Source organism: Heterocephalus glaber, unplaced genomic scaffold (assembly GCF_053883595.1).
Source record: "Heterocephalus glaber isolate CG9 unplaced genomic scaffold, H.glaber_assembly_v1.0 deba00001504, whole genome shotgun sequence".
Lineage (NCBI taxonomy): Eukaryota > Metazoa > Chordata > Mammalia > Rodentia > Bathyergidae > Heterocephalus > Heterocephalus glaber.
Genome location: NW_028258324.1, coordinates 26,800,266 through 26,814,168, shown reverse-complemented (window position 1 = coordinate 26,814,168; position 13,903 = coordinate 26,800,266). Strand labels below are relative to the sequence as shown.

The window sequence follows — 13,903 nt, the reverse complement described above, 5'->3', positions numbered from 1 at the left end:
GACTTAGTGAGAACCTGTCCTCCCCAAAATTAATACTAAAGCGGCTGGGGGTGTAGCTTAGTGCAAAAACACTGCGTCCAATCCTCAGTATAGGGTCATCTATACAGGAAAAACAACAATGATGAAAACAAAATGAAATAGAAAAAGGGTAACAAGAATAGAAACCTGACAAGTTTCATAATAGAGAACATACAAAAAATTGAAGTAATTCGTTCAAACAAGTCCAAACACATGCCAGTAATTACAATGAATGCAAAGGAACTAAACTTGCCAATTAAAGGCTATATCGGCCCATTAGATAAAATACCAAAATCCAGCTATGTAAAGTTTATAACAGATACATCTAAAATGCAAGGACCGAGAAAGTCTGAAATGAATTGGGAGGAGAGAAAAGTCTATATAAGGTAGACATCAATAAAAAAAGAACTGTGATAGCAATCTTAATACTTGACAAAATAGATTTTAAGACAAAAAGCACTACTGGTGATAAAGGGGGCAAGTATTTAATGATAAAAGCTAAATCATCAGAAGGGACATACAGCAATCAAATTTCTCTTTTTTAACTAGCCTCAAAGTACAAAAAGCGAAAATTTATAGATCTCAAGGAAAAATGGACAAATCCAGAATTATAGGCATTCCTGTTCTTCGGTGTAAAAAGTCATAAATAAAATGATTAAATACATCCAAAAAGATGACATTCATATTAACTTGTGGAACTAAGGGTAATTTTTCTGTTTTCTAAATTTCCTTTGATTGTTGTGACATTACTTTTATAATTAATGCAATTTTTCCAAAAAGGAAGTCTGGAGGTAGAGTTTGGATAATTGAGGGTTTTGATGGTGTTAATTATGGTTTTATAATTGGATAATTATAGTCTATAACTTCAGTTTCTATCCCAATGTTTATCAAATTGAGAACGTTTTAACTAGCACAACTTATTGGACTTTTGCTAAAATGTCAAATGATTTATTTATGGGATTAAATACCCCAGACATTACCTGACTTATACATTAAAGAATATGGTTTGCCAGAGTTTGTTTTGTTCAGTATGAAGAGAATAATTTGGGGAAAATGTACTCCAAATTTAAATATTCTGGTTGTAAACAGCTGCATCATTCGGAATATTTGTAGCAACAGAAGAGCTACATTTCTAGACTTCTGCTCAGACACTGCTAGTCAGGTATCTGCTACCCTGATAAAAGAGTAAAGAAAGATACAAGTTGGTAATTCTTCTTTTTCTCATATGGATATTCCTTTTGGACTTAAATTACCATATTGTCATTCCTAAAACTCAATATTCTACCTCCATTTATACTTTTTAGCATCTATGATATGCAATAAGTATATAAATAGGAACAGATCATGGTATAAAAATGGAAAATCAGGCAACATGCTAGGAAGCTGGTACAGGATGACTGCAGCATGGTATTGAAAACAGAGCAGACTCTTTGAATATATAACCTAAAACTCTAAGCTGTGAAGTCTACCTAATCTATTACCCAAAATATATTTTTCAAGATATTTAAATTTTATTGTATGGAATTCCAGAAAAATAAGACCATGTTGGAAAAGTAGAACTAAAGTGCATTGTTATATTTTAGAAAAAAATTAGAAAATGACAAATTGTAAATTCTTATGTTTTTACTCAATAGACATTTTAGAATCTCTTGAGATTTGAATTTCCAACATATTCAGCTTGTCTAATCCTTTCACTGTTTAAAGCCAACAAAAAAGAGGAAGAATGGAATGCAGTTATTTCAAACTCTGTGCTATAAAAATATAATGAAGTCCAGAAATAAATCTTAACTTCGAGTAGATCAATGCATAAAACTCAATTTCTTTAAACAGTTATTAACCCTTTCTTTTCTTGACTTTTTTTTTTTTTTTTTTGGTGTTACTGGCGATTGAATCTGAGGCCTTTGCACTGAGCAATATAGCCAGTCCTTTTCTATTTATTTTATTTTGAAACAGGGTCTTGATAAATTGTCTGGGTAGGGCTCAAGATATCCTCCTGCCTCAGCCTCCCAGAGCGCTAGGATTAGTGCCACTTTTTCTTTTCTATCACTATTTTTTGTTTACCCTTTAAGATTATTGGATTGTAACACGCGTAAACAAAGAGCACAAACTCTGAATACAAGCTTGATGAAGTCTCACAAAGTGAATATATCCATGTTATCACCACAATGTGGGCATCATTAACTTTTTTGGGTGGGGGTATGGGGGATCGAACTCAGGTCCTTGCGCTTGCAAGCGGCAGAACCACTGAGCTAAATCCCTGGGCCCCTACAGGCATCATTAACTTTTAAGGTGGTAACAGCTAAGAAATAAAGATTAAAATGGTCAACAACCACCACAAGCAAAGAGACTAGCAAACACGAATAAGTGTAACTACATCAAGTGGGAAATACCACATAGGTATTCTGTATCTTTAGAGCCTAAGAAAATACAGGGTCTCCATCTGATGGGTCTAAACCTCTTCTACTGTACTCCTCCATCCTCTCCCGGCAGTGGTCCTACATTTCAAAAAAAGCACCAGGAAAAAACACAAAACTTCAGAACCAGCTAGATTGCTTAGCAACGTTGTTGTTTCTTTTCCAGAGCTACATTCCTATAATTCTACAAATCATGACCTTACACAATAACTTTAAAGTTGAAAGTCAACTTTTCAATGTTTCGGTGCTTTCCTCTTTCCTTGAATTGGCAGATTGCTTTTTGTTATCTTAAAATTTAAATTTTTCTTGAGATATCTAATTCTGTGTCTAGTGCAAATACCTAGAAGTTACTCAGACGGTATGGATCACAGGGGAGCTAATCACTATTTACCTGGTAAATACAAGCCTTTCCTAGCTCGGGGTCCTGGATTATTTTTAGCCTTGCAGATCAGAAATGTCATTATGTTGACTCAGTGAACCTTTTCCTACAGTTGCATTCTTTGTATATTCAGCAGTGTCTTGGACCCAGTAGTAACTTTCCCGGTTTACCAACAGTTTACACAGGTCTCTACTTGTTTTGCTCGCAATTTGCTCGCAATTTAGCCACACATGGACTTGTAACATTCAGGGGACTCTTCCAGGGAACGAATCCACAAAATGTGAGGCCTCTAGTATACAAACGAGGCAACAATGAAAGATCTGCAAAACTCAGCAATGTTTCTGAGAGTAACCGACGCCTGCCTTGATTTCAGGAGCGCACCAGCCTGGCAACTTTAAGGCCGATAAGCAAAAAGGGGTTCAGGGAACAGACGTCTCACAGGTCCGGGACGCCTCAGATGAGCCTGGGCGACCCGCTACCCGCAGTTCCCACCACAAAGAGTCAATGCTCAGCATCCCGTCACTAGGGCAACGCTGTAACCCGACACCGAGTCTCAAGATTCCGCATCCAAGGCCACCCCGCGATGAAGACAAGCGCATCAATGACTGGCTCCGGCGACTCCGCGGTGTCCCTGCCCTGCCGCCGCTGCCCCTGAGGCGCCAGGTGAGACGCCGGAGATACCCGCTCCACCGGCCCCGGCCCTAGGTGCCGCCACACCCGGCGACCCTGCGGCACCCGGCCGGCGCCTCTCGCACGTGGCAGCCGTGATTGTCCCGGGCCGTATCCCTCCGCGCCCCACCTCAGACTCCCCCGCCCTTCCCGGGACCCTCGGTATCGGAGCACCGCCGCGGAAGGATCGCACGCACGCACGCGCGCGCGCACGTCCCGCCGCGGCGGCGGAGAGCTGAGGGCGCCGCGGTGAGGAGCAGCTGCCGACGCTAACGCAGCTGCTCCGCAGCCTCCAGCCTCTGGTTAGTCAGCCCCGCGGCTGCGGCCGAGCGGGCAGCCGGGCCGGGCGCACCCCGCGGCTTGTCCCTCACCGCTGTCCCCGCGTCCTCCCTCCGCAGCTCCTCGGGGAGGGGGGCGGTCGGTGCCTGCGCAGAGCCGCCTCCTCCCCGCCCCCGCCCCGCCTCCCCCCGTGTCGCCGCCGCCCGCTGCCGCCGCCGCTGCGCCTGCTGCTCCTCGCCGTCCCGCTGCAGTGCGAAGGGCTCGAAGATGGCCGGTTGGCAGAGCTACGTGGATAACCTGATGTGCGATGGCTGCTGCCAGGAGGCCGCCATTGTCGGCTACTGCGACGCCAAATACGTCTGGGCAGCCACGGCCGGGGGCGTCTTCCAGAGCATTACGGTGAGGACCGGTGGCGACCGGGACCGGCTTCTCGGGATGTCTGGCCGCGGGCGCCGCAGCGCGGGGCGGGCACGGAGGGCCGGGCCGGCAGGTGTGCGAGGCGGCGGGCCCCGAGGATGCGGCTGCCGGGCGGGCTGGGAGGCCGAGGCCCGGGGGCGGCGGCCGAATCCCTGCCAGCCGGGCCCGGGGGCCTGAGTGGGGGAGGGTACGCGCGGCGGGGGCCGGCGGGGGGGGTGTGTTTTTATCTCCTGGTGTGATTCACCAGGTCCCCAGGAAGCCTTGAGGCTTGCTGTGCACGTCCCGGGGTGTCAGGAGGTTCGGGGGTCCGGGCCGCGGTCCCCGGCGGCGGGCTGTCCCTGGCTTCGCGGGCAGCGCAGGCTGTGGGAGGCGGTGGCGGCCCGGCCCCTGGGATTCTGGAAGCGACTTTGCGTAGGTTTGCCGGTGTCCAGGCCTCCGGGGCTTGCGAGAAATGTACGCCAACCACGTAGGTGGATTCTTGAATCTCGACTTGAGCTCTGGCTCTATAGGTTTTTTTAAATTCTCCAAGATGGCGAACTGCCATTGATTTTTCTATGGAGATTCATCGATATACCGTTTTCCCCAGTTACGAAACATACCTCTTAAAAGAGGGTGATGTTAGGGGGCTTTCAATAATCGGCAAAAACTGGGAGTGGAGGGCACTTCTCCAAGTCTTTCCCCCTTTACTAATGGAAGTAAAGGAACTAATACAGACTTATTACCTGATTTTCTTGTGACTTGCTGCTTTTGACTTGGTTGCCACATGTTTGGGGAGTATTTGACACTGAGCTGCCAGAACTGCTTATTGTTTGGCTTGTTTCTTCCCAAAGCTGTTTCTAAAATGTTGAAATATGGACTATGAGACCATTCCTTTAATTTTTTTAGCCTTACGTCCCCTTACTATCAAACTCCAACATTCACGTCTTCCCATTATGGGTGCTAATTATTCTTTTACTACTTAACATGGTATACTATCTCTAACTGTTGAACTTAGTCCTTGATACTTTAAGATCATCTATACCTGCAGTGGACTACAGTTACAGAGAATTGGCATCTGGTGATCAACTTTTTTTCTGCAGTCCTCCTGTCTTTGTGTGAGAGTTCCCGCTGTCTGGCTAGGAAGATTGCGGAAGTGTGCTTGGAAATGGCTGGGGCCTGCTATGACTCTGCAGTTCTGATGGGGGCGACGCCTTCCTTATTCATGAAATGTTAGAATTCACGGTTACTTTCCTGTTCTGGTGGCTGAACCTCAGTTTCTTTCCCAGTCTCCCTCCATTTTCTCTCACCTTTTACCATTGCCTACAGCAGTGCTGTAGAGAAACCGTTTTGCATTTGCCCAGAGAGAAAACTGATTACTGAGATGGGAGGGGAAGGAAAGTTGGAGACAAAAAGGAGTAGTGGCTAGAAAAGTAGGAGGGAAATACGAATTTGAAAATGTGCTGAGATCTGAGGATTGAAGTTCGTATCATCAAGTGTATTTCTTGTTATTCCATGAAGAGAAAACAGACCTGCTAAGTACATGATTTATTTTAGGAGACTGTGAATCAACTTTAAATTTGATGCAGCATGACTACAATGTGACTCTGAGTATGATAGACAAGCTGTTGAATTTATGGCTGAATCTTTATATAAGCACCCTCAAAAGCACCATCTGACTTGATACAGTTTATAAATAACTTAAGTTTGTGGTTTATCCAGTGTCAACTACTATTTAGAGCCTTGTATGCACAGGTTTTAGCAGACCACAGTTAACTGTGAAAGCAAATTAACTGATGTAAAGCGTGTAAATCATGTAGGATTAGATAGTCCTTCAGAAAAGACCGAATCTTGATTTTTACATTAGCAAAAATTGGCTGTCTTATAGTACAAACTCAATAGTCTTTTGTGTTCTATCAAGCTCTGAAAGAATCAACAACAACTTAATGTTTCTTTTTTTCTTTTTTGGTGGGGGAACAGCCAATAGAAATAGACATGATTGTAGGAAAAGACCGGGAAGGTTTCTTTACCAACGGTTTGACTCTTGGCGCAAAGAAGTGTTCAGTGATCAGAGATAGTCTATATGTTGATGGTGACTGCACAATGGACATCCGGACAAAGAGTCAAGGTGGGGAGCCAACGTACAATGTTGCCGTGGGCAGAGCTGGTAGAGGTAAGCAAGGTATTTTTGTGATTAAAAGTTGCATGCCATATTACAACTTAATAATCAGTTTCTTTAACATTTGGAATAGAAGTTGGTCCATAATGGCTGTGAAGGTGGTTTTTGTGAACTGCCTAGCACTGAAGGGAAGCACTGCTTCAGATTTACCTACTTCACACTAGTTGCACACAGCCTAGTGCCTTTCATCTGGACTTCATAGAACATTGATATCAACTCTTTATTTTCAGCCTTAGTGAACTAAAAAGTTGTCTCAGGCTGCTTGATTTGTCAAATGATAATTCTGTGGTTTATAGGACTGTTAAATTTAAATTGTTTATTTTTGTCCTTTGTTAGTCTTTACTTTTGGATTTTTCCCCCTTTCTTGCTTAGGTTTTAAACCAATTAATTGCTCATCATAATGGAAAACTAAGTTGATTCATTTTTTTTCTATTAGGAATATTGCTAGAGATGAGATGGATAATAAGATTATTGTTTTGGAGTAAGTTGTCCATTTATTACAGTATTTTCAAAGACTGTCTAATATGTAGATTTGAGAAGTAGGAAATTACATTTAGTTTATACATAGTTGGTTCAAAAAGTCTGGTGTCGGCATTATGGAAATTCTTACTCCACCAAAGACCTCTCATTTTTTCAAAAGAAACTTGAGGCTGAGGTTTATTATGCTAATTGACCTGTCAGTATATTTAATGTATTAACTTGTATAAATATTTTAAAAATAGGGCTTCTGTACCCTCACTTGGCAAACTTGGTACCTCTAATTTTAAGAGGTACTATGTGAAGGGACTTGAAGCTGCAGTTTCATGCTCTGGTTTTACCAATTCCCTGTGATTATTGTAAAGGCTACTTTTATTCTAGTGTGAGTGGATGTTTATGGATATTTATAGCAAAATTAGATGACTTCTTGGAATAGTAGAAAAGTCTCAAACATTAGCTGTTCTCAGAGATACCTATGCTAAAAAAATGCATTAACCACATGATGTGAAACCAGACTGATTTTCATGTCATAGAGCACTACTGACATCTAGTGGCAGTGAACACAAAATCTAATATACACTTGTACATACATTTGAGGATTTTGAATTGCATCATAAAAGAACCTGGCATTAGAAATAGCCCATTTCAGGATTTTAGACTCAATTGAAAAGCAAGATTTAGCAAAGTGAAAATAGCAGTATGTGTGAGACTTAAATACTTTTTTTTAAATTTATTTTTACTTAAATACTTCTAACTTGGCCTTTTCTCAAATGATGTTTAAATTTGATTTTCATTTTCCTTTGAAAGTAACAAGCATATTTATAGTCTCATTGATAAGACTTATTTTATACTTATCAAGCATACTAAATTTGGGGAGAATATGTAAATTAGGGCCTTGTTTTAAAGCATATTTTTGGGATAAATAATCCATTTCATATCAATTAGAATTTTTCCCCTAAAATTTTAAATTATTGCTTTTTTTCCCCATAGCTAGCATAAAAAATAATTGTGTGGAACTTTGCTCCTGCATGACAGAGCTTCCAATTTGCAATAGTTAACTGTATTGTTTTTAGTGTATTACTAATTTAGAAGTTCTCCAATTTGGAGACTTAATTGACTTCAGTGCTTGACAGTTCATGGAAAACTAACTTAATGTTAACTTATTAATCAGGGATCTGTCTGCTAAAACTTATGTGACTTTCTTGATTAACACTTCTTTTGAAACACTTTTCTTCTTTCTCTTTCAGTCTTGGTCTTTGTAATGGGAAAAGAAGGGGTCCATGGAGGCGGATTGAATAAGAAGGCATACTCAATGGCAAAATACTTGAGAGACTCTGGGTTCTAGCTGCTAGGCAGACTGTTAAGTATTAGGGGAAAATTGCTCTTAAACTTTCCTAGCTGTAAGCTTAAGTCTTAATTCTGGAAACTTTATTAGCAATGCAGGGTGATGGGGTATGAACCTGTGTCTCCTTTGTATCCCTCTGTTGGTGGGGAAAGGTATCTTTCTTTCTGCCCTCCCCCCCTTAAATAATTCTGTTCATTTTTGTTTTGTTTCCTTGTGTACTCCAGCATTGGTTATAGTCATGGGAAAGGAAGGTGTCCACGGAGGCACACTTAACAAGAAAGCATTTGAACTCGCTTTATACCTGAGGAGGTCTGATGTGTAAGCAGCCTCTCCCCATCTACCTAGCAACTGTCTTCATCACCACCCCAATTCTGGTCACAGTGCTACCAGACTATAGATGGTAGCTAGTTTTCTTTACCTATTTTCTAATGTCATGATTCCTGTTTGCCCAATGGATCATTTGTATGTTAACCACTGTATGTAACCAACCTTTATTTGGCAACATAATTGGAGCACAATAATGATTTGCATGATACCTTGAAATTAGGGGGAGGGGGCATGCCAAGTTGGGCATCACTTTGTCTTAGCAATTAATGGGATATTGATTACTAAAATAAGTTAATATTAAGCAAGGTGCCAGTTGTACAATCTCTAATTTGATCAGTGTCTTTTTCAGCACTTTGAGCATTTACTTGGCTCATTTAGTCTTCCTTTTGTAGCGCATGGTTGGGAGGAAAAAGTGCATGCATCTTTCCTTTGCTCTTTTCTCAACCCTTCCTTTGCATATAAGGTATTTGGTTTGCTTCCATCCTCCTTTTTTTTTTTTTTTATGCAGTGCCTGGTTTATTTAACCAATTAATACCCCTTCTGCTGATGAGTTATTGAGAGCTGCAGTAGTTTGCTTTTAGTATTGTGGTTGCACTTTACATTCTTTAATAGCGTCTATAGGACATATGAAGAGTGCAACTACAAAACAAGAGCAAAAGACACTTCCTCCCATGACCTTGTAGTAACCATACTGATTGAATCCCCAGGGACATTCCATCATTGCAACAGCTCAGATTTTTGTTCCTGTCTTTTTCTTTGCACACCAGCTCTACTCTTTAGTAAAATTATAAAGGCTGCCATTATGGACATTAGGTATCCCAACATAACCATACTGGAGTGTGTCCAGTTTGTTCTTCATAGGACCAATTTTTATTTGCAGCTTAAGTTTTTATATGAAGTTGCATTATTGTGGACTTGGCTGTCTTGTAATGAATTTTTTTCATATGTATTCTGTGCCATACTATTGTTAAAATGAACTGTTGCTATTGTGAGATGGATTTTAACTGACCTATTAAGGGTTTCTTTCGAATGGCACTACTTTAGGGACATTCTAGTATTTGCTTCTATTGTTTGGGCCTTGTGGATAATGTACAGATTTAAAAACAAATCTTGTTGCTGATTTGTCCATTTCTTTCCCTGCACTTTGTTACATCTGGGATACAGTCTAACTCATCTGATTTAATATGCATTTAAAAAAATGCCATAACTATTAAACACCTTGTTTACAGACAGATGAAATAAATTTATTCCAACCAAATACTCTAGACTCCTGTTGTTTATGTAAATTGTCTGCTTACTGTTAAGTTGATCCAGAGAGGAGGTAAAGAGTAGGTCAGAAATCTCAAGCATAAAATTAAGAACCTGGGAATTTTTAAAATAGGCTTTGATCTACTAAAAGTAGCATTTAGTTATTTTAGGCTCATGTGAGGAAAACTGACTTCACTGCTAGAAAATATTTTCCTCTGTTGGTCTCTACATGTGAGATCTTGAAATGTAGTGAGCAGTAAGAGGCCCTAATACTAGGAAGAGTTTCTGTACTACTGTGGATTCTTCAGTGTTGAACTGTTTATATGGCTTTAGATTTGGAGTCTGTGTTGGCAGGCTTCGGTCAGCCTGCTGGGATTCACCCATATAAGAGCAGAAGACATTGCTTAGGCAGCATTTAAGGGAATTTGGTTGCTTTTACATATTCTGGCTTTTGGAATAACATGTTGAGCATGACTAGTTTACTACTGGTGTTCATAAATACCTTAGTATGTAGTAAAGGTTACTAAATACGTAAATTTAGGGCTATTTAGGCAAATCATTACCATGAATTGTCAAGAAGAAACTCAGAACTGGTTACAATACAAATTCTAGACTTGACTTCCACTCTGTGAGATGAGTCTATAACCAGGAAATCCCTTTTTAGAAACAATCACTAAGTCAGTCTGGTTCATTTTAAGTGGGCTGCATGCTACCCTTGAGAAAGAGTGGGTTAGGGAATAGGAATTACTCTTTTTCTTATTTAAAATACACTGTATGAGAGCTGGGGATTTAGCTCAGTGGTTCCGCCACCTGCCTTGCAAGCACAAGGACCCGAGTTCAATCCCTGGTACCAAAAAAAAAATTATAAAATACACTGTATGTAACGAAAGTTGTTTTCTTTGAGTGTATTCTATTTGATTGTACATATAGGCTACTAAACTATATTAAGATAAGAGATTTAGGGCTACTTTATTTGAACATACCCTAGAAACTTTTAAACAATAGAAAACTGGTACCAGCTTTTTGTCCTGTTAAAAGATTTGTGTTAAGGACAAAAGGTTGGACAAATAAAAATTTGTTGATGCAGTTTTGATTTCAATTTTGCAGTAATGGATACATTCACACATTAGTTATAATGAACTATTAAGGTGATAATTAAGCAGTGACCAAAATGGTCATTCATTAAATGAATGAACTTATTATTAGTAAGAGATGTATGTTGAGAGTTGGTTAGAGTATACTATAGAGGGTTATTGTATCACCAAAATAATAAACAGTGAAAGTAATCGAGACATCCCCACACAATTTTAATAGAAAAACAAATACATGGATGCATACTTTGCTTTCTAAGGATATGAAGTTATACAAACTTGTATACTAACTAGAGTGTCCCATCATACAACATTACTTAAGTAATATTGGAAAACTTCTGCAGGGCTAAACTTTAAGGGAAGTGAGTTGAATACTGATTTTGTCCATAGGTCAAAACTAGCCTCTGAAGAATGTCACAAGAAAATGCTCACTAATGAGTTGTAGATGAGGATAGTGTAAAGGCAGTATAGCCGGAAGTTTATTTCTGGGCTGTTTCCAGGTAACTATATTTTGATTTCCAGTGTTTTAAACAGTGTTACTTTCATAATCAGAACAATTTTAAATTAAGAGTTTCAACTATTGGATTTTAATTTTACTGTCCTTTTCAAAACTTAATTTTACAATGAAATTACAGATTTTAAGTGCATACTGAGAACAGATAATACTAGCCAGTGCAGTTAAGATACTTCACAAAAGTTTTTACAACTCAAAATAATTTTTGATCAATAAAAAACTTAACCAAATCCTTAACCTGAAATGTGGACTGAGGACTAAAGGAATACATTTAATATATAGCTACACATAGTGACTTTTCACTTTTCCTTTTTATAAAAGTTACTTTAAAAAGCTAGTATTTATTATATTTATACCCTAGGCACTGAACTCAGTGTTTTGTCTTTATATCCTTAGGTTAAATGAAATTATGCAAATGACCAAAAAGGTTTGGGCCATACAGTTCTGTGACATTCCAACTTCTGCTTAATACTATGGTAAACTGGTATTTTTCTAATGCCAGTGTTTTATCTTAAAAAGTGGGGCTGGGGTGGGAGGACGAGTGTCATGTTGAATTCAACTTTATTTTCCAAACTGGAAATACCTTTTTTCCCCTGACTATTAAAATTTTTAAAAAGAAAGTCTAGAAGGTGCAATTTCCTCTTTTAATGTTACATTTTAAAAACTGCATTATTTAAAAAAAATTTTATCAGTACATGTTTTTAGTATATGTTTACATTCACCTTAGGGCATGGGTACATGTACTTATTTTTTTTTAACAGGATTATATACCACTTATGCTTACTGTTCTGTATTGTGATTTTATTCAGTTTTCCATGTCAGCATATATATTGACTAAAGATGTACAACAAGGTACTATAACACATGTTTATTTTTGGAATATTTTGGCTACAGCCTTGACTTTGTTTTTTGTAGTTTCTTTCCATAGATAACCTAAATCTTGTGAGTGGTTACTGTGTATAAAATTGTGAGGTGGCGTGTTTATCTTACCACAATCATTACACCTTTACAGTCTGCATATAAAGCTATGTGGTAACAGTACAGTAGAACATTTACTAGTTTTTTAAATGGAAAATTTTTATTAACATTCAGACTCCCCTCATACAAGGCCATATAAAAATTCTTAGTTTGAGTATACATTTCTATAATTTCTACATAGTTAAAATGGTGTATAATTTAGCTTTTCATAATACATCATTTCTGTACATTAATTCTGTTAAACAGAAGCACTTATTTTCAAATCCAATACTTCGAACAGTTTCTCTGTACATAGGTTAGCAGGGCTGATTAGCACAAGATGCTCCTTATTAAGAGGTATATGATCTGAGTATTAACAGTTGCTGAAGTTTGGTATTTTTATGCAGCATTTTCTTTTTGCTTTGATCACAACACAAAACCCTTAAGGATACTGAAATCTGGTAAGTCCAAAGACATTACCTGTTGAATCATACTCATACTTAACACTAGTAATAAAACCCTTTGAAATCTGCACCAGTTACAGATCTTTCATATCAGGATTAAGACTGGGAAGAGAAATGAAGACAGAGTTTTCTATGTGGTGCTGATAGGAGGAGAAATGGTAAAATACCTTGTTGCTTCTCACTAATGAAGGCAACTTGGGGAAATACCAGAACATATTCCAACTCATTTTTAGGTGACTGTAGGGATCTGTGAGCATTGGCTTTAGCTCATGCTAGATAGCCACGGTGCTGATTTCATGTGTAAAACAACAAAACATTTGCATACTGTAATCTAAGTCTTAATCGTGAGCTATATGGAGATTTTTAAAAAATGTTTTGGTTATATTTTCATCCTTGATGCCTGAGTTACAGCACCAGTCTGTTATTACTTATTAGTAAATGAAGTATAGTCCTGCATATAAGTACCAGATAAAAGCCTGTTTTCATAATCTGATTAAATTAGAACACTAAAAAATAAGTATTTCTACAGAAGTCTCTAAAAGGAGCAAAAAATCATTATATACCTAAATAAATGTTTCAAAGGGAAATAAACCTGTCTCCTGAAAGTCACACGGTATTTGCTATGTTGCAGTCCTGCTCACCATTAGGCTGCAACTGGACCACAACACTGTGTTCATTCAATTCATTTTCTGCCTCACTGCTGTCAGTATCTTCATTGTCATCGTCCTCAAAGTCTGAAGATTCTGTCATGTTCTGATGTGAGTGGGACTCTGACAAAGCCCCAAATGACTGGGCACTGACAGAGGCTAAAGGTCTAAGCAAAGGGGTGTGTTCTGACACTTCGTTTTCTTCTTGACTACTGTCTGTGTCAGAGTCAGAATCACCTTGAGAAGGAACAACTTTCTGCTTGCAGACTGGACAGGTTTTCTTGGTTTTAGTTAGCCAGGGGTCTACACACTTGCAGTGATAAGCTGTTGAAGCAAAGTAAGTATACATCTTCAGTTAGTAAACTGTTGACAACATTCTATTTAATCTCTTACATTTATTCAGTGCTGTGATCTGTATACATCATGTAGGGACAAGAGAAGAAAAGTTTGTACATTTTTATAAATAACACCCCTGCCCTTTAATGAGACTATTAATTAGCAC

General features: G+C 39.1%; 2 protein-coding genes across 9 annotated transcripts in view; one reads left to right on the top strand and one right to left on the bottom strand.

Annotated features, from left to right (window-relative positions):
• Positions 1 to 1,897: 1,897 nt before the first annotated feature.
• On the top strand, positions 1,898 to 9,740 carry Pfn2 (profilin 2). Of its 2 annotated transcripts, none has more exons than XM_004834444.4 (3): positions 1,898 to 4,158; positions 6,133 to 6,325; positions 8,378 to 9,740. In XM_004834444.4, exons 1-3 carry the CDS (start codon positions 4,027 to 4,029, stop codon positions 8,473 to 8,475), a joined length of 423 nt encoding a protein of 140 aa, XP_004834501.1. In that variant the 5' UTR covers positions 1,898 to 4,026; the 3' UTR covers positions 8,476 to 9,740. The 2 variants fall into 2 exon arrangements, with proteins under 2 accessions (XP_004834501.1, XP_004834502.1); XM_004834445.4 differs by having other exon boundaries at positions 8,056 to 9,740.
• The window catches only part of Rnf13 (ring finger protein 13), a 151,892-nt gene continuing 146,956 nt past the window's right edge, over positions 8,968 to 13,903 (bottom strand). For all 7 annotated transcript variants that reach the window (XM_021253014.2, XM_004834440.3, XM_087186333.1 and 4 more), the window contains one exon: positions 8,968 to 13,725. In XM_021253014.2, the coding sequence (XP_021108673.1) occupies positions 13,361 to 13,725 (365 nt within the window). In that variant the 3' untranslated portion in view covers positions 8,968 to 13,360. The remainder of the gene's footprint in view (positions 13,726 to 13,903) is intronic.